Source organism: Trichosurus vulpecula, chromosome 1 (assembly GCF_011100635.1).
Source record: "Trichosurus vulpecula isolate mTriVul1 chromosome 1, mTriVul1.pri, whole genome shotgun sequence".
NCBI lineage: Eukaryota > Metazoa > Chordata > Mammalia > Diprotodontia > Phalangeridae > Trichosurus > Trichosurus vulpecula.
Window position 1 is genome coordinate 33,487,007 of NC_050573.1, and position 20,690 is coordinate 33,507,696.

Here is a 20,690-nt window from a genome sequence, read left to right on the forward strand (position 1 = left end):
CATTTAACCCAATTTGCCTCAGTTTCTTCATCTGGAAAATGAGCTGGAGGGGGAAATGGCAAACCACTCTTGTGACTTTGCCAAGAAAACCCCAAATGGGGTCATGAAGAGTCAGACATGACCAAAATGACCGAACTGAACTTCCTGCCTCCAGGCCCAGACCTGTACCACCTAGCTAAATGCTTCAATTGAATAGGACACCCTCTGTCTGTCACCTCTACACCCCATGAGGTTTGAATAGGACATTAGTGGAAGTGATCTTCATTTATTTTTAATTGAAAAAGAAATTGGAAGCGCTACCATTTTCCTAGCAGAGCCCAGTCCCTTGTGGGGAGGCTGGGGACTGATGACCTTGCCCTCTGCTGGACTGTTATAAGCACTTATAGAAATGAAGGGGCCCTATGAAGCTGGGGGGCTCATGCCTAGCCGACATCTCTGCCCACTGAATTATTCTGAATCTCCCGCTCCTTGTCCTTAGCCTTCTCTATCTTCCACCAAAAGCAAATCCCCACAAAGGCAATGGGTGTGAGCAGCAGGGCAGTGGCCATCAGGAACCAGAGCAGGGCAGCCAGCTTCTGGTGGATGACCCTGACCTTGGGGGAAGGACCACTGTCCAGGCTGCCGCCGTGGCCCTGGGATGTGCATGTGGGTGGGCCATAGCCATAATCACAGTGACAGTTTTTGAGGTTGTTACAGACCCCCCTTGCATGACATCTGACCAGGCTGCAGTCATGGAGGAGCATGGCCCTAGCATCCAGGCATGACTGGTTGATACAGATCTTCTGAGGGCCGCACGAGGTGCCATCCTTCACCAAGCCACCATTGGGGATGTCCAGGGAGTTGTGAAGATCTGCCCCCCAGCACCATGTGTCTTCCACGAGGAACTGGATGAGAGCGTTGTGGCTCTGTATATGGCGAAGCCTCTGGACATTCTCACAATACAAGCTCCCACACAGGATATCCTTGGGTTGGCACTTAATAAAGGCCCTGACTGGCCCTTGCCACTTGCTGCCACAGTTCCCAAACCGGTCCCCCTGGCTGTTCATGTGATAGCAGCGGGCTGGGGCAGCTCTGGAGCCCTCCCCAAACACCTCCACACATTGGCTCTGCAGGCTCCTGCACCGCCCCTGATAGCAGGAACCTTCACCCCTGCATGGGGCACCATCTTGCTTATAGGAATCAGGCTGGCACCACAATGAGGTGCCATTACAGTATTCAGGGAGGTCACACTCATCCACACTAGGACGACAGGGTGTGGCTGCTTGTGTAAACCTGCATTTTCTACAGCAGGGCCCAAAAGCGCAGTCTGTCCCTTTCTTCAGTTGGCATGAGGGCAGGCAGCACGGGTCCTTCATACAGTCACGATGACTGCCACAGTCACATGCCTCCCCTTCCTCCACAATCTTGTTCCCGCAGTACTGCCTTCCAAAGGGGCTCCTTGGCTCGGGCTTGTTGTACAGGCAGCTTCCTTTGTTCCTGCCCAGCATCTCATAGAAGTTTTCCACACTACAGTTGCTGAAGCTCCCCTCCAGGGTGATGGAATTATGCATGGAACAGAGGAGCGAATTGGGGCATGTACAGCCTGGATGGTCGTGCTTCATGCCCAGGTTGTGACTCAGCTCATGGGCCAGAAGGGCAGCAAATCGAGGTACATCTTCATGATGGAAGACCTCCACACCTGTCATGTTGCCAGAGGTGCAGATGCTCCCCACGAATGCCTGGCCTTGGTGGCTCCCGAGATCCTGCCCAGTGACCAGGTGAGCAGCATCGTGCCTTGCCCTTTTGGGGAGTTCTGAAGCTTGCCATTGGTTAAAGCCATAGAGTGTTTCCTGAAGGTCCCAGGAGATCTGGACTAGGTCCCTCTCAGACCAGATCTCCACCCCAGCCAACACTACTTCTAAGTTGATCTGCTTCATGCGTTGGTTGACCAAAGCAAGGACATCCATAAGTGTCTGAGTGGTTGTGGTCACGTTCCTGTCCCACATCTGGAACCGAATGTTGTCCACCACTATAAAGATCTCCAAGTACTTAGTGTGTGACCAGGCATAGGGGAAGTGTGCTGGGGAGAGTTCCATTGGGTTGAGGTCTTTCTCACGTGCCCAGGACTCTTGGCTTTCCCTTTCCTTGACCCCACAGGCATCACGCGATACCTTAGACAAGCGATACACAGCATGTTCAAATTTTTTGGAGGATTTGACTGGCAGGATGCCGAAGGCAATCGTCTGGATGATCAGGATTCCCTTGAGTCCTGAGCAGGTGCTGATGGATGCAAAGGACCCGTGGTCACCTACTAGGTACCCATCATAGTAGCAATCATCTTGGATAAAAGGCATGTCCAGGCCTGGGATCCCATTGGAATAGGTGTAGACAGGGAAATTTTGGACAGAGAGCCCTCTTTTCCTCTTCAGGCTAATGACATGCCACCTCCCTTTCATAAAGAATGAGTAGTGCATCTTCTCTGGTTGGTCTTCTCTCCTCCAGCTCGCCAGTCTCCTGGGGATGATGATTTCGTAGAAAGAGAAATACACTGATCTCTGAATACAGTACATACTTGGAAGAAGGAACTCCACCAACAATAAGAAGACCCCCAACTTGACATGGGAGGGACTGAGGCCAAACCCCAAGCTTTCCATCTGGGGAGCCCTGGATGGAAACTCTCTCTGCTCCTTATCCATGGTGCCTTGACTCTCCAGGAGGGAGTGTGGCTGGAGATACAGCCACACACATGACTTGAGAGAAGCAGTTAATGATGCAGGGCCTATGATCTTCAGCCCCTTTACTCAGCCCCACGTCCTCTGGATGACATGGCCCTGTCTCACCCCCAAATCTCTACAAGCTGCTTGCAGAAGAATTGACTCTCACCCCCAGAGAAACCCCGGGATCTCAGATGACCCCCCTTCTCTGCCGATGACCCTAAGACAGGATTGATTTTGTGATATCCCTATGGCAACAGCAGCCAACAACAGCTCTTTGGATCTCTTCCCTGAATGAGCTCTTTCTGTCCTTAGAGTGGGGGTTTTATCACCATACCCTAGACTTGGATGGGACCCAGTGTCAAAATAAAAATCACATCTCCTTCTCCCCTCATCCCTCAGAACCATGGAAAACCCCTCCCCCACAACTCAGCCATCCGTTGCTCTGCTGGCTTTGAATCCAACAGTTCCAGAGGTGGAGGCCACAGGTCTGTGCAGGTGAGACCCAGAGCTCTGCTCTGTTTTCCAAAGCAAGACCATTCCTTGGTCTGTTCCATTGTGTTTCTCTCTGTGGCACAGAGCCTCTTCTCTGGGCCATTGATGGACTACTGACCTTGGACCTTGTCTAAACCAGAGCAGCCTGGCTGCATTTGAGCCTTCTCACAAGGGACCAAGTTCTGCTGCAAAGACGCCCCCAAAGCAAGGAACCAACTGCCTTCTTCTCCTACTCTCTCCTTCTCCCACTGGAATTCTCCCACCCTCTGAGTGATGGAGTCTGTCCCTCTGGGCTGTGGTGGTCCCTTCACAGGTTCATAGATTGAGATCCAATCCCATCCATCCAGTCATTTTACAGATGAGGAAACTGAGGCCCAGTGAGGTTATGTGACTTGCCTAAGGTCACATAGGTAGTAAGTGTTGATGGGATCTTAGATCTAGAGCAGAAAGGGTCATCAGGGGTCATCTAGTCCACCTCCTCATGTAACAGATAAACAAACCGAGATCCTGAGAGTTGGAATAATTTGTCCAAGTAGCAGAATGGACTTTCAAATCCAGGTTCTCTGACTCCAGGGTCAGTGATCTTTCTACCACACTGTGGAGGGGAAGGTTTGAGGACACTTTACACATTGCCTATCCTACCCAACAGATGTCACCAATCATGATGTTGATGCTCAGGGTGGCACTAAGCAGATATAGGAGGGTCTGGAGTATTGCAGGGGGTTTCTCCAGAGAGGAAGAACATAGGACAGTGTCAGGGAAGAGACAAGGCAGGGATTTGGTGCTTTGGTATGGGAGAAGCAGAATTGTTTCTGGTGATCAAAAATACACCCACCTGTATCCAGTGCTCAGGCATCCTTCTGTATCTGAGCCTTGTACAAATTGTCCTGAAGGGTCCTGTATTTCTGAGCTTTATGCAAATTGTCCTGAAGGACGCTGTCCAAGGAGAATCATTTCTTTTTCTTTTCTTTTCTTTTTTTTATTTAATGTTTTACTGATGCCTTTTGTTTTCATACCACAGGCATTTCCTGATATATTCCTCTCCTCTGCCCATCAACAACCCTCTCCATTTCTCAGCTCTGGGCATTTTCACTGGTTGTCCTTAAAGCCTGGAATATTCTCCCTCCTTATTGGATTCCTTGGCTTCCTTCCAGTTCCAGCTAAAATCTCACCTTTCACAGGAAGCTTTTCCTGGTCCCCCTTAATTCTAGTGCCTAGCTTGTGTTAATTATTTCCTATTTATCCTGAATATGGCTTGTTGCTTGTTGTATCCCCCATTAGATTGTGAGCTGCAACTCAAGAGAAGGGACTCTCTTTTTACCGATGTTTACATCCCAGCACTTAGCACAGTGTCTGGCACACAGTAGGTGCTTAATAAATGCTTATTGACTGGCACATTGTGTAGGTACTTAATAAGTGCTTATTGACTGCCAAATGGGGGATTGACCAATAAGAGCCAAGGCCTTAAGAGCATGCACAGTGCGCTCTGCCTGATGCAGTCCCCAACATGGATATTTGCTGGGTCTGCTTCCAGGCATGTGTCATGGCAGGAGTCTTGCTCTCTACTACAGAGCAGGTGCAGGTATTCTGACTGTTTCCTGTACCCTAACTGTGTGGTGAAGAGGAGACTTTTTGATTGGCCATCAAAATCAAAACTGTGTGTGCATACAAAAGGCCCCAGTGACTCAATCTCTTCTTTCCTCCCTGGCTATGCTGTAGTGAGGAGGAGAAACTTCTGTGGTCTTCTGCAGGGAGGAGTGGCCTTGGTTCTGCCCTTACTTTGGTTTTCCTCTTATTTTTTTTAAATCAAATTAACCAACCATTTATGTGTTTTATTGTCTGCCCCACCCCACCCCCCACCCCCACCATAAAACCAGCTTTATTTATTAGTTTGGTGATCTTCTCACATTCAATGTTGTTGATCTCTCCTTTGATTTTCAGAACTTCCAATTTGGTGTTTAATTGGAGATTTTTAATTTAATTCTTTTTCTAATTTTTTTTAGTTGTGTGCTCAATTCATTGATCTGCTCTTTCTCTATTTTATTGATGTAAATATTTAGAGATATACATTTTCTCCTAAGTATTGCTTTGGCTGGATTCCATAAATTTTGGTATGAGGTTGTCTCATTGTTGTCATTCTCTTTAATGTAATTATTGTTTCTATAATTTATTTTTTAACCCATTTATTCTTTAGATTGTTTCATTTCCAATTAATTTTTAATCTGTCTCCATGGTCCTTTATTGAATGTAATTGTTATTTTATTATGATATGAAAAGGATACATTTAATATTTCTGCTTTTCTGCATTTGGTTCTGAGGAGGTGATCAATGGATTCTTTCAATTTCTATTTTACCCTCTGGTTCTAGGATTTCAGGGTAGTTTTCTTTGATAATTTTGAAATATGCTTAAGTTCTCTCTCTCTCTCTCTCTCTCTCTCTGTCTCTCTCTCTTTTGGCTTTTTGGTAGTCCAATAATTTTTAAATTATCTCTCTTCAATCTATCTTCCAAGTCAGTTGTTTTTCCAATGAGATACTTCACATTTTCTCCTATTTTTTTCATTATTTTGATTTTGTTTGATTGTTTTCTTATATCTCATGGAGTCATTAGCTTCCACTTGCTCAATTCTAATTTTTAAGGAATTATTTACTTCAGTGTAACTTTTGTACCTCTTTTTCCATTTGGCCAATTCTACTTTTTAAGGAGATCTTTTCTTTAATGAATTTTTATTCTTTTTTCCATTTGGCCAATTCAATTCTTTAAAAGAGTTCTCTTCAGTGTATTTTTGTGCTTCTTTTACTATTTGGCCAATTCTGGTTTTTAAGTTGTTTTCAGTATTTTTTGTTGACTCCATTTTCATAACTTTCTTGCATTACTCATATTTCTTTTCCCATTTTTTCCTCTGCTTCTCTTATTTTATTTTTAAAATTCTTTTTGACCTCTTGCAGGAATTTTTTTGGGGGGCCTGTGACCAGTTCATGTTTTTGTTTAAGCTTTGCATGTGGTTGTTTTTACTTGGTTGCCTTCTTTTTGGGTTTGTGTCTTCATCTTCCTTGTCGCAATAGTAACTTTCTATGGTCAGGTTCTTCTTTTGTTGTTTGCTCATTTTCCCAGCTGATTTCTTGACTTGTAACTTTATATTAAAGTTGGGCTCTGCTCCAAGGGTGGAGATGTCTCAAACTTCAGGCCTTTCTTGTTGCTGTTTTCAGAGCCACTCTGGAGGTCTGTAGGTTTTCGGTTCTTCTAAAGTGGTATGATCTAAGGAGAGGCATGGTCACTGCTTCCCTGCTCTGTTATGGCAATTAAGGTGGGACTTTTTTTTTTTACTGTTTTCTCTTTTGGAATGCTGAGGTAATCAAGTACCTTTGATGAGTCTTGCCTTTCAAATGTAATGGCAAGCAAAGTGAACTTTTTGTTGTCTTTATTTTTGGAGTGCTTCTCAGCACTAAGGAATCTTTGGTTGAATCAGGAGTCTTTGATGACCTGCTTACATCAAGAGAAAGGCTAGTGCACATGAGTTTAAGTCACATGGTTCTGACACCCTTTGACCCTGAGATGTGTATATAAGATCTGAGGTTGGCATTTTACCTTTGGAGGCACACTCATTGGAAGAGCATTGGTGATGAGACACTGGGTAGTCAAAGGAGGCCCCCTGGCTTTGAAAACCCAGATGTTGGACAGATAGCTAAAAGCCTGTCTACTGGATTGTGTTATTTGTTCTGTTTATATAACGTATGCTTGTCATTTCTGTTTGTATTCTCTCTGACGTTCAGGGTGCTGGCTTTTTCCCCTGAACTAAGTGAATGATATATGTATGTTTAATTAAAGTGAGATTGTTAACTCCTTAAAGTTGCTCTCCTTAGAAAAGCAGATCAAAGAATCTGTGCTAGCAGCCCTCCTGTGTGCTGGTGTTATTGGCCTTACACAGCCACAGTAGCAGCAAGTAGCATTTGTTACGTGCTCTGATCTGTGAGTGACCACAAGCATACTTCTCTGCCCTGTAACTATGACCAGGGCCCCTGTATCCCTGTTGCCACAAGCTCTAGCAAGCTAGTGTTCCTCTTAGCTCTGGGACTACAACCTGGAACTGTGTATGGGCAATATGGCAGAGTCCTGTACCCAATGCCAGCGAAGGATCCCCTATAAACTCTTTCTGGCCAGTTGTCCAACCCCCTTAACATCTGTGGACTGAGATCTCTCAAAGCTGCTGCTGCTGAACTCCCTCCAAGACCTGCTGCCCAGCTTGGCCTGCACTGTGAGGTCTGTGCTGTACTCCAGGTCTGATCACCACCCAGTTGAGATAGACATTTTTCTACCAACTTCCTAAGTTATCCTGGGCTGGAAAATCATTTTATCATGACCTTTTGTTGGTTTTGCCACTCCAGAAATTGATTTGAGGCATAATTTTAAAGTTGTTTGGAGGGGAATTTGGGAGAGCTCAGCCCCTGCCTTTACTCCACCATCTTGGCTCTCCCTTCATAATTACTGCTTTTTAATGTAGTTTTTCATCTGGACATACTACTCCCTCTTCATCACTGTTTTTATTTCTTTATTTCTATTTGGAATTGGTAAAGAGACAGAGAACCATATCAATAGAATAGACTAGATAAGGGGGACTCACAAATGATGGAACTCAACTACCCAGAGTTTAATATGTACAAATTAATTAAGAAATAATTCCCTATTTGCTAAGAATTGTAGGGGAAACTGGAAATCAATATGGAAAAAAATTAGACTTAGACCAATTTCTTACACTATATTCTACAGTAAATTCATAATGGATACATGACCTGAATATTAAAGATTAAAACATAAAAACAATGGGAAGAGAAGCAATCATACATCTTTCACAGCTCTGGGTAGGAGATGTATTCTTAACCAAATAAGGGATAGAAGCGATAGTAAAAGAGAAAATAAATCATTTCGATTGCATGAAATTGAAAAGCTTCTGCACAAACCAAATTAATGTACCCGGAATAAAAAGGGAAGATGAGAAAAAAAAAGTCTTTGTATCACATTTCTCAGATAAAGGCATGGTATCCAAGGTGTATAGATTATATGTGTATATGTACATGTGTATGAGTATGTATGTCTGTGTGTATATATATATGTATATGTATACATATATACCTACATATACACATAGATATACACACACTATATGTATGATATATATAGCATATATGACCAAAAGTCATCCTCAATAGATAAGTGATCAAAGAATGTGAATAAGTCATTCTCAAAAAAATTCGCAAACAATCAACAACAATACGAAGAAAAGCTCCAAAACACTATTAAGAAAAGAAATGCAAATCCAAAGAACCTCTAGATTTTATTTCACACCTCCAAAATTGGCAAAGATGACAAAAGATGGGAATAGTCAATGCTGAAGGAGTTGTGGAAAAATAGGCACGCTAGTACATTGTTGGTGGAGCTGTGAATCAATATAACCATTTTGGAAAACAATTTTGAATTATGGAAATAAAATGACTAATATGTCTATACCTCTGACCCAGAGATTCCACTAGTAGACATGTACCCCAGGGGGGCGGAGCCAAGATGGCAGCTGGTAAGCAGGGACTAGAGTGAGCTCCGTTACCAAGTCCCTCCAAAAACCTATAAAAAATGGCTCTGCACCAATTCTAGAACGGCAGAACCCACAGAACAGCAGAGGGAAGCAGGGCTCCAGCCCAGGACAGCCTGGATGGTCTCTGGGTGAGGTCTATTCCACACGGAGCTGGGAGCTGGGAGCTGGGAGCTGGGAACAGAGTGGAGCAGAGCCCAGCCTGAGCGGTGTGGATCATCCAGACCAGAAGCCAGGCGGAAGGGGCCCTTGCGCCCTGAATATGTGAGCTGCGGCAGTTACCAGACCCCTTGACCCACAAACACCAAAGACTGCAGAGAAGGTTAGTGGGAAAAGCTGTGGGAGTGGAAGGAGTTCGTGGTTCGGCTTCCAGCCCCGGGGGCAGCAGAGGATGGGGCAACTGCAGCTGTTGTTACTTCCGGCTCCAGGCCCACCTAGTGGGAGGAATTAAGTGGCAGATCAGAGCAGGGGTGCACAGCCTGCCGAAGATCTAATCCCAGTTCGGTTGGGGGTTCTTGGGGAAGGAGCAGTGCGGGTCTGACAGAGCTGGCACCTCCCCCCCAAACGTGGAACATAGAACTCGTTAGTCTACAAGCAGTCATACCCCACTGAAAAACTCAAGGGTCAAGTTGTTGGTTGGGAATATGGCCAGGCAGCGAAAACGCGCCCAGATTCAGTCTCAGACTTTGGATTCTTTCTTTGGTGACAAAGAAGACCAAAACATACAGCCTAAAGAAGACAACAAAGTCATAGAGCCTACAACCAAAGCCTCCAAGAAAAACATGAACTGGCCCCAGGCCATAGAAGAACTCAAAAAGGATTTGGAAAAGCAAGTTAGAGAAGTAGAGGAAAAATTGGGAAGAGAAATGAGAAGGATGCGAGAAAACCATGAAAAACAAGTCAATGACTTGCTAAAGGAGACCCAAAAAAATACTGAAAAATACACTGAAGAAAACAACACCATAAAAAACAGACTAACTCAAATGGCAAAAGAGCTCCAAAAAGCCAATGAGGAGAAGAATGTCTTGAAAGGCAGAATTAGCCAAATGGAAAAGGAGGTCCAAAAGACCACTGAAGAAAATACTACTTTAAAAATTAGATTGGAGCAAGTGGAAGCTAGTGACTTTATGAGGAATCAAGATATTATAAAACAGAACCAAAGGAATGAAAAAATGGAAGACAATGTGAAATATCTCCTTGGAAAAACCACTGACCTGGAAAATAGATCCAGGAGAGATAATTTAAAAATTATTGGACTACCTGAAAGCCATGATCAAAAAAAGAGCCTAGATACCATCTTTCAAGAAATTATCAAGGAGAACTGCCCTGATATTCTAGAGCCACAGGGCAAAATAGAAATTGAAAGAATCCATCGATTGCCTCCTCAAATAGATCCCAAAAAGAAATCTCCTAGGAATATTGTTGCCAAATTCCAGAGCTCCCAGATCAAGGAGAAAATACTGCAAGCAGCCAGAAAGAAACAATTTGAGTATTGTGGAAACCCAATCAGAATAACCCAAGACCTGGCAGCTTCTACATTAAGAGATCGAAGGGCTTGGAATGCGATATTCTGAAGGTCAATGGAGCTAGGATTAAAACCTAGAATCACCTACCCAGCAAAACTGAGTATCATGTTCCAAGGCAAAATATGGATTTTCAATAAAATAGAGGACTTTCAAGTTTTCTCAGTGAAAAGACCAGAACTGAATAGAAAATTTGACTTTTAACACAAGAATCAAGAGAAGCATGAAAAGGTAATCAAGAAACGGAAATTGCAAGGGACTTACTAAAGTTGAACTGTTTTGTTTACATTCCTACATGGAAAGATGATGTGTATGATTCATGAGACCTCAGTATTAGGGTAGTTGAAGGGAATATGCATATATATATGTATATGTTTATGTATATATATAAGAGAATGTGTATGTATGTATGTATCTATGTGTATATGTATGTATGTGTATGTATGTGTATATATATATATATATATATATATATATGTAAAAGAGAGAGAGCAGACACAGGGTGAGTTGAAGATGAAGGGAAGATATCTAAAAGAAATAAAATCAAATTAAGGGATGAGAGAGCAACATACTGAAGAGAGGAGATAGGGAGAGATAGAATGGGGTGGATTATCTCACGTAAAGGTGGCAAGAGGAAGCAGTTCTGTGGGAGAAGGGGAGAGGGCAGGTGAGGGGGAATGAGTGAACCTTGCTCTCATCAGATTTGGCCTGAGGGGGAATACCATACATACTCAGTTGTGTATCTTACCCCACAGGAAAGAAGAGGGAGGAAGATAAAAAAAAAATAAAAGGGGAGGGGGGATGATGGAGGGGAGGGCAGATGGGGGTGGAGGTAATCAAAACAAACACTTTGGAAAGGGGACAGGGTCAAGGGAGAAAATTCAATAAAGCAGGATGGGTTGAAAAGGAGCAAAATGTAGTTAGCCTTTCACAACATGAATATTGTGGAAGGGTTATACATAATGATACATGTGTGGCCTAGGTTGAATTGCTCGACTTCTTAGGGAGGGTGGGTAGGAAGGGAAGAGGGAAGAGAATTTGGAACTCAAAGTTTTAAAATCAGATGTTCAAAAAAAAAAGTTTTTGCATGCAACTAAAAAATAAGATACACAGGCAATGGGGCGTAGAAATTTATCTTGCCCTACAAGAAAGGAACGGAAAAGGGGATGAGAGGGGAGGGGGGTGATAGAGGGGAGGGCTGGCTGGGGAACAGGGCAACCAGAATATAAGCCATCTTCGAGTGGGGGGGGAGGGTAGAAATGGGGAGAAAATTTGTAATTCAAACTGTTGTGAAAATCAATGCTGAAAACCAAATATGTTAAATAAATAAATTTAAATTAAAAAAAAAGACATGTACCCCAAGCAAGAGATTGACAAAACAAAATCCCAATAGATATCAAAATATAACAGCACTTTTTGTGGTAGTAAAGAATTACAAACGAAGTAGATGTCATTTAATTGGGAAATGGCTAAACAAATCATGGTACGCAAATGCAATGGAATATTAGTATGTTATAGGAAATGATGAATATAGAGAGAAGCAGGGGAAGACTTGCATTCAGAGTGAAGTAAGCAGAGCCCAGAAAACAATTTACAAAATGACAAAATGTAAACGAAAAGAGCAACCATAAAACAATAGAAAATGAATGTTGTGAAATGAGTGCAAAAAACAGGCATGGTCCCAAAGAAAGGATGGGAAAAGACACCTACCCATCCCTTTGTGCCAGTGGGAGGCTGACAGGTATGGAATAATTACTTTTTTTCTGACTTTTTGGACATATTGATCAGTTTTGCTTTTCTTTTTTTCTCTTTCTCCTTAAAAAAATTCTTTGTTATATAGGATGGCTCTCTGGGAGGGAGGAAAGAGAGAGGGATAAAGGGTGAAATTTAGGTGATATAAAAACAAGATATTGATAAAATTAATTTTTGAAAACCATATCAATTTAATTATTTTGTTTCAGCTCCTTAAAAAGTCAGTACACAAATAGAAACCCTGTGTTTTGGACTCAGGGCAGGTGATCAGATTCTCCTTATCTTTTCCCCATCAAAGGCTTTCCAAATGAGTGACCTGTGTGGTCAGTTAACAGCCAAAACAGAATACAACAAGACAGTCCTCCCCCTACAAAATGTATCTGTAACCAAATTGACTGGGATGAAATTTGAAGTGAAGTGGCTGGCTCTTGATCTCATGGCAGGATACAGGAAGGTAGCTATTGAAATCAATCCTGGGCACTTCTAAATAGGGGTGTAGTTCACCATGGGTAAGGGAGTAATGGGGGTAAGCTATCTCTCTCACTTTTGGGGAAAGTGACAGTGGAACTTATCTCTTGACATAATTGGAGGAGGATTTCCCCCACTCCCATCATGGATCATTGAACAGAACCACTGCTACCCAGGGGCTTAGCCTGGAGAATACTCACTGTACCTGCTAACATACAGGCAAGTGTAGTCTTCTGTCCTCCTAATGTCCAACAAAAGATTTGGTGCCAGAGTCAGAGCCTCCCAAAGAGAAGATGGCTCAGAAGTAGAAGCCAGCTTAGTTAAAGAACATCTCTTTTAAAACTGTCCTTTTCCTGTGCCTCAATGACCCTGCTCCCTCCCTCTTTCCCCCAAATCATATATTACCATGCCCCAAAATTCCCAGTTATTCAGCTGTTAAAGCCAGCCTAATCTCAGTGACTCTTAGATAACCCTTAATCTAATGTCCTTCTTTAGTCTGTTTAAAAACATATTCATATTCAAACTCAATGGAAAAACATGTATCTAATTGATATCCTGACCTCTCCAAGGATTTTTCTATTCACTAAAGTATACAAAAGGCACTTTGATCCTTTAAGATCTGGAAATCACTTCTTTTTTTAAAACATTTGGTTTTTTTAAAAATAGGAACTTTAATTTATTGAGAGGCGAAGGCAATTGGGGTTAAATGACTTGCCCAAGGTCACACAGCTAGTAAGTGTGTCAAGTGACTGAGGTCGGATTTGAACTCAGGTCCTCCTGACTCCAGGGCCAGTGCTGTACTCACCGCACCACCTAGCTGCCCCTGGAAATCACTTCTTAAGGAGATATCTCCCAGCTTTGCCCAGCTGTCTTTTTAATTAAAACAATTGGGGTAAATTTTGCACCCCAAAATGTAATTTTATTCCAAGATAAGAGGGATGAAGGTTCCAAAGGACATGCCAAATGCTAGCTATACAACCCCAAATTGTCCTGAGCTTGCTTTTCCTAATGAGTCTCCTTATGTCTGCAGGATAGTGAGAATTCATATACTCTCCTTTTCCTGCTCCCTACACAGTATCAGCCAAGTCCTTGGTGGATTGGGTTGCCTTATTGCCCTAGTACACTACCATAGGCAGTGATTCCAATGTGGGGACTGAGCTCTTCCCAGAGTCTTCCTGGCTAGAACCTATCACCAGAGCTCACAAAACACAGTATCCTTATGCTAACCCAGGATGGCAAAATGTCTCACTATGATTTTTCCTTGGGTTTCTGATTATAACCCAATCTGGTGCTCTTTCTAGGTTCTCGGTTGGCGTAGTTGTTGGGGAGAGACAGGCTATACTGCTTCTTTCTACGCCACCATCTTTGCTCGTCTCTCTATAGGTTCTATCTCTTCCATTGGTTCTGTACTCTTCCTCCATTCCTGCTTCTACTGAGGTGAAAAAATAGTCCCCTTCCTTTTAACCCCTAGATTCTTCCCCCATTCCTTTCTTTTACCATCATCATTGTCACCCACACTTGTCTGGTTTAGTGGCCATCAGTTTTTAAAAGAATGTCAATGGGAATAAATGTATAAGCAAAGCATTGACAGAAATCAATCTAGGGGAATATTCATTTGGAATGTTGACTGCCTAGGGCTTTGAGCAACAGAGAACAGAAAAGATCTCTCTCCTTTTCTCCTCTTCATTCAGGTAGGGTGGGGAAACAGAAAGTGAATATTGAACAGTCTAGAAAGTTTCTCACCCATCAAGGGTGGCAGAGGAGAATAGAAGATGTCAGGGTCCTGGTATGGACAACTGACCACCCCATTCCATGATCTGCTGCTTCTGCTGGAGCCCGATCTTGTCTATTAGGTGCCATTGTGGCTCTATTCCTTGTCAAGCCTTGCCCTCTACAAGCTCCCCTCGGGTTTATTGGAGGGGGAATGGCACTAGCCATTGGTCAGCTCAGCCCCAACAAGACTCTCAGCATTGCTACCTCATCAGCCTCTCCTGGCTCCTTTCTTTTGTAGAAGAATACTCAGGGTCAATGTCATGGGCATTTGGGAACTCTGGGTAAAGATGTATGCTTGGCTGCCATCCTTCCTTCCTTCCTTCATCTTAAATCTCCATGGTAACACTATCAAAAAGCAAAATAATGGTTACATTCACATTTTGTATCCTCCCCCATTGGATTGTAAGTTCCTTGAGGGCAGGAACTTTGTTATTTTGTTTTTGTATTTCCAAATCTAGAACAGTACCTTCACCATTAGTTGGTGTCTAATAAATATGTGTTGGATTAGATTGGTTTATTGGATCTTTCTCTGTTCAGTTTTCTTATAACAATGTTTTTCTGGATACCTTCTGTTATGTTACCTTTCCCCCATCCCTGTGAATCTATAAATTCTCTGAGGGAAACATCCTGTTTTATGTTTTTACCATCTTATTTTATATTTGGTATCTCTGATACCTGGTGTAATGGAGATCTGATAGGAGGAGGTGCCTCAGAGGCTATACCAAAAATTATATTTTACTTCGCTATTTTGAAACTTTGGGGGAAATGGACACAAAAGTTTCCAGGCTATGTTTAAATGGGTCTTTTTTGTGGGATGGAGGGAAAGATTGCTTTAAATGGTCCATGTATGTTCCAGGCTGTGTTTAGGTGCCTTTTTTGTTGGTTTGGTTGGTTTAATGAAGGAGCTGACACAAGAACAATTATTTTTAAAATAGACTGATCTGTTCTACTCATTTCCATTTTTTTAAAGAAGCAAAGACTGCTAATAGCCATACTGACAGGTTTAATTCAATTCAACAAATATTTATCATGGACTTACTATGTATCTATCACTAGCATAATTGGAAGGGGACTGATGGGAGAGGTTTTATGGAGGTACAATCAATGAGTCACTGCCTACATCGGGGTGGAGAACCTGAGGCCTCGAGACCTTTTGACTGAGTCCAAGTTTTATAGAACAAATCCTTTTATTAAGGGGATTTGTTCTGTGAATTTGGATTTAGTCAAAGGGCCACACTTGAGGACCTAGAGGGCTACCTGTGGCCTCAGGGCCACATGTGGCCCTGAGGCCACAAGTTCCCTACCCTTGGCCTAGATATTGGGGGAAGAGGGAAGGGAGAGGAAGGGTCAAGAGTGACTCTATTGTCCCAGACCTGGGTGATTAAGAAGTCAAGAAAAGAGAGAAAGTTATTATGTTCTGTTTTGGACATAATAATTTTGCCTATGGTAAATCCAGGTGGAAGGAGAGGGAATTTTGTTTCCTATGTATCAAAATGCCAAATCTCTGGCTTCTTCCCAACCACTGCCCCATATCCTGTCTGCCCCTGGGACGCAGGAGAGATCACCCAGATTCTGCTATGCTCACTTTGTGTCCTCCTGAGCACCACACTGTCTATTTTTATCATTGGCATGTGACATTTGTCAAGTAGGAAAGTCTTATGCCTGTAACCCTCATCCCAAAGAAAGGGGCTCTCGTTCTTGAATAGTGCAAATAGAAACCCAAGATGAGTGCCTTAGACACAGGGGATTGCCTACTGTCAACCTGAGGTGTTCATTCTAAGAAAGGCAAACAGAGTTAGGCTGTATGAGCATGTTTATTTCTCTCACAGCAGGCAGACATTCATGCACTACATGCATAGGAGTTCATCTGGAAATGAGTTCAAAAAAAGGCCAGTTGAAAGACACTATATACCCATAAAGCAAAGAAGTGTTTCCCTTTCCCTGACTCAGGATGCCTATGTCCTCTGTCAGCCAAAATTATAGCTTCCATAGAACAAGAGAGTGCCCCTAAGGTGTCTGGTTTCTATCAGCCATAAACAAGAGAATGTCATAAAATAAAAGAGTGTCATAATAGGATAGTGTCCCTAAAACAACAAGATAAGAGAAATGTCATTGATTAAGATATCATCGGGTTCTAGATGCCTGGTCCTTATCAGTCATAAACAAGAGAATGCTCCTGGGTCAATTCCATCTAGCAAGAAAACTCTGGATTCACTCATGAGCGCATTGCAAAGGATTATGGTATGTTAACTCAGAGTGGGCCAAAATGTCCCCTTCTGATTGGCCAGTCCAGGTTTTCAGCCTCCTTTGGGATTATGTAGGGCTCAAACTGATCTCACACTACCTATCAAGGGTCAGGCCAAAAACTTTTGGCATGGAGGAAGCTCTGAATCAGAGAGTAGTAGTACTGACAATGTGGAACAAAAGTAAATAATACTGGCTTTGGCCAAAAGGGAAAACAAGCAGACTCAGGACTGAGCCCCACCCACATGGACCTTTGTCCCACCCCACCCCCAGCTCTGCAACTCTTGGATTCAAAGCATGGGGGAGGGGTTTCCATTATGATGGAGGATAAAAGGGAGGGGAGGGATTTTTTTTCCACACCAAGTCCTGTCCAGAGATAAGGTACTAGAAAGACATCTGCAGTCAGTACATCCACTGTGAGGGCAGAAGAAGCATATCTGGGAAAGCAGAGGGATTTAGAGAGGGCTGAGGCTGCTGCGGCCACAGGAAGACATAGACCTGAACCCTAAGGGCCAAAGAACGGAAGGGAGTCAGAGGGCCACTTGAGACCCTAGGAATTCTCTGGGAGGGGAATGAGCAGCCTCCAGAGCTTCAAGATGATGTCATTGAGAGGACCAGGGTCCAGGTGAGGAGTCAAGGGCAGAAGCCCAGCATCATCAGTTGCTTCCTTTGGGTCATGTCTGGGGATGTAGCCCAAGTTATGCCCCCTGACCACCCTCCTGGGGAGCCAAGAGGTCATGGATGAGGAGGAAAGAGAGTTTTCTTTCAGAGTGCCCCAGATGTGGGAGTGGGGTCTTGGGCTGGGGTCCTCCCATTCCAGCCTGGGGTTCTTCCTTCTGTTGATAGTGGTACTCCTTCCAGGCATTCATTGTGCCTTGGGATCAGTATATTACTCTTCCTATGAAATAGTCATCCCCAAGAGATTAACAACTAGGGAAGGGGAAGAAGGAACAAGAAGAATTTCCTATTCAATATTTATGAGAGGCAAGAGGCAGGTGATTCATCTGAAACAAAAGAGAGGGCTGTTTGCTAAGAACTTCCCTGTCTATACTGACTACGATGGGAAGCTAGGCCTGGACAAGCCTTTTCTCCCAGATGACTGCTACTATGATGGATATGTGGAAAGTGATCTGGGGTCCCTTGTGTCTCTCAGCACCTGCTCAGGCCTCAATGGTATAATAACCATAGAGAAAATGGTCTATAACATTGAGCCCATTGATGCTTCAAGTAAATTTGAACACGTCCTATATGAAATGAAAAAGGACACATTGGATACCTGCAAGGGGCCCAGGAGAGAACCTCTCCAATTCAGGAGCCATTTAGAAGGAAAACAAGATGACGTTGAACTTGATGAAGGTGGGGAGGATCTTCTGACAAGACCTATGCATTATATCTGGTCACACACCAAGTACGTGGAGATGTTTGTTGTGGTTGACAGGAACAGGTTCCAAAAGTGGGATAGCAACGTGACCAAGACAACCCAGAAGGTGATGGATGTCATCTCACATGTCAACACCTACACCTATGAGATCAACATCAAAGTCATCCTGATTGGTTTGGAGATCTGGATGCAGAGAAATCCAATCAATCTTCCAGTACAGATGCGGGCAGCCCTTCCTGTTTTCAATAGATGGAGGGGTTGGGAGCTCTTCGGTAGGGCAGTTCATGATGTCGCCCATCTGATCGTAGGGCATAATCCTGGCAATGTAGTGGGAGATGCCTATTTCCAAGGTGCTTGCGTGGCTGGGAATGCTGCAGCGGTTGAATCCTTCTATCATGAAGATGTGGCCCGCTTCGCTACCCTCATGGCCCACGAGCTGGGCCACAATATAGGCATGTTGCATGACGAAAGGGGCTGCTCGTGCACCGACCACTATTTTTGCATCATGCATGAGTTTATCACCCATGAGAAGCAATACAGTAACTGTAGTAAGGACTACTTGTATGAATACCTGAGGGCACACAGAGGGTCCTGCCTCCATGACAAGCCAGAACCCAGGAGAATAATGAGGATGTCGGTCTGCGGGAACCGCGTGTTAGACAGAGGGGAGGAGTGTGACTGTGGCAGTACAGAGACCTGTGCGAGGGACCCTTGCTGTCTTCCCACATGCAGGATGGCGAGAGGGTCCGTGTGTGCCTTTGGGCCCTGCTGTGAAGGCTGTCAATATCAGGTAAGGGGCGGGGTTTGCCGTCCTAGCAAGGATGAGTGTGACCTCCCTGAATATTGCAACGGAACCTCCATGTGGTGCCAACCAGATGTCTACAAACAAGATGGCACCCCGTGCAGAGATCAAGGGATTTGCTATGGAGGGCGCTGTCGGGGGCTGGATCAACAGTGTGTTGAGGTCTTTGGCGAAGGCTCCAGGTCTGCCCGGGATAGTTGCTACCGGTTCATGAACACCAAAGGGGACCGGTTTGGGAACTGTGGCAGTGAATTTACTGAGGACCTGTACAAGAGATTTTTCAAGTGTGTTGAGAAAAACATCAAGTGTGGGAAGCTTATGTGTGAGAATGTGCAGAGGCTGCCCCAAATGAAGGACCACCACACCTTTATCCAGGTGCGCCAGGAGGACACTTGGTGCTGGGGGGCAGACCTCTTTGAGGGGGTTGGGATCATTGATAGAGGAGAAGTATACTCTGGTACTGTGTGTGGCCCGAACAAGATCTGCCTCAACAATTCCTGCTCCGATGCAAGGTTGCTCAGGCTTGAGTGCAACTCAGCTACCCAGTGTCACAGGAGAGGGGTGTGTAACAACTTGAGACATTGCCACTGTGATACTGGCTATGCCCCCCCAACTTGTGAGGCGAGAGGTGATGGGGGAAGTGTGGATAGTGGGCCCCCTCCTCAAACCCATATTCCCCCTCCTCCAACTAGGGCCCCCACCACTCGCCGGACCACCCCCACCACTCGCCGGCCCACTACCACCACTCGCCGGACCACTACCACCACTCGCCGGACCACCACTCGCCGGACCACCCCCACCACTCGCCGGACCACTACCACCACTCGCCGGACCACCACTCTCCGGACCACCCCTACCACTCGCCGGACCACCCCCACCACTCGCCGGACCACCACTCTCCGGACCACCCCCACCACTCGCCAGACCACCACTCTCCGGACCACCCCTACCACTCGCCGGACCACCCCTACCACTCGCCGGACCACCCCCACCACTCGCCAGACCATCCCTACCACACACCGAACCACTACCACCAATGTTCCCGGGACCACTACCACAACTATCCAGACCACCACCACCACTCGCCGGACCACCCCCACCACTCACCGGACCATCCCCACCACTCCCCAGACCACCACCACCACCACTCCCCAGACCACCACCACCACCACTCGCCGGACCACCACCACCACCACTCCCCGGACCACCACCACCACCACTGTTCCCCCTCCAATCAACACTGATCCCCCAGGGATTATCATCACTCCTTCCAGCAAGCTCCCAAGAAAGGGACACAGGGAAAAAATATTGGCCATCTTCTTATTCTTAGTTATACTCATCCTCCTTGTGAACAGTGTAATCTGGTACCTTGTCATTCTGGCCTATGCTCAGAAAAGGGCTGTGATAAGGAAAAAAAGAAAAAAGAAATCCCCCCGAAAGAGGCCCAGAAAATCACGCCAAAGGTTCACCAAGTAAGAAGAATCTGAAGGAGAAGGATTGGGCTGGGCTGGCCGACAAGGAAGTGCCATCTCCCAGTACCTGCTGAATGGCACCAAGCCATGCTTTGGAAGCATGGATGTGATTCGGAACAGGAATCATTTGAATAAAAATCTAAGTGAAAAATAGAGGTGAGATGTTGGCTTGAGCTTGGGGCTGCACAGAACTGGGGTCTCTTGAGTTGTGGGAACACGTGGGTGCTCAGTGAGGAGACTAAGAGGGCTGAGATCATTGGCAGACAGGAGAAGCCGCCTCCAGAGAGAATGGGGACTTTAGGGACAGGGCAGGGCAGGGCATCTGGGCTCAGGATGCTAGACTTTTCTTTCTTTTTTCCTTGGAACCTTTTCAGCATAGCCCTAAATTCTCCGAATCAGTCACCAGTTAGATCTTCCCACCTTCCAGATAGACCTAAGGGCTAAATTATTGTCCTTCCCAGTATTTCCCTGGTCTCTTGGCTCCCAGGACTTCCTTTCTATCCTT

General features: G+C 44.8%; 1 protein-coding gene and 1 pseudogene across 1 annotated transcript; one reads left to right on the forward strand and one right to left on the reverse strand.

Moving 5' to 3' along the window:
• Positions 1-256: 256 nt before the first annotated feature.
• On the reverse strand, positions 257-3,149 carry LOC118844731 (disintegrin and metalloproteinase domain-containing protein 1-like). Its single transcript, XM_036752707.1, has one exon. It carries the CDS (start codon positions 2,673-2,675, stop codon positions 423-425), a length of 2,253 nt encoding a protein of 750 aa, XP_036608602.1. The 5' UTR covers positions 2,676-3,149; the 3' UTR covers positions 257-422.
• A 14,057-nt stretch (positions 3,150-17,206) lies between these two features.
• Positions 17,207-20,325, forward strand: LOC118858135 (annotated as a pseudogene).
• Positions 20,326-20,690: the final 365 nt, after the last annotated feature.

Excerpts from the sequence above, each read along its gene's own strand:
- LOC118844731 (XM_036752707.1), bottom strand. The coding sequence starts at position 2,675 with ATGGATAAGGAGCAGAGAGAGTTTCCATCCAGGGCTCCCCAGATGGAA.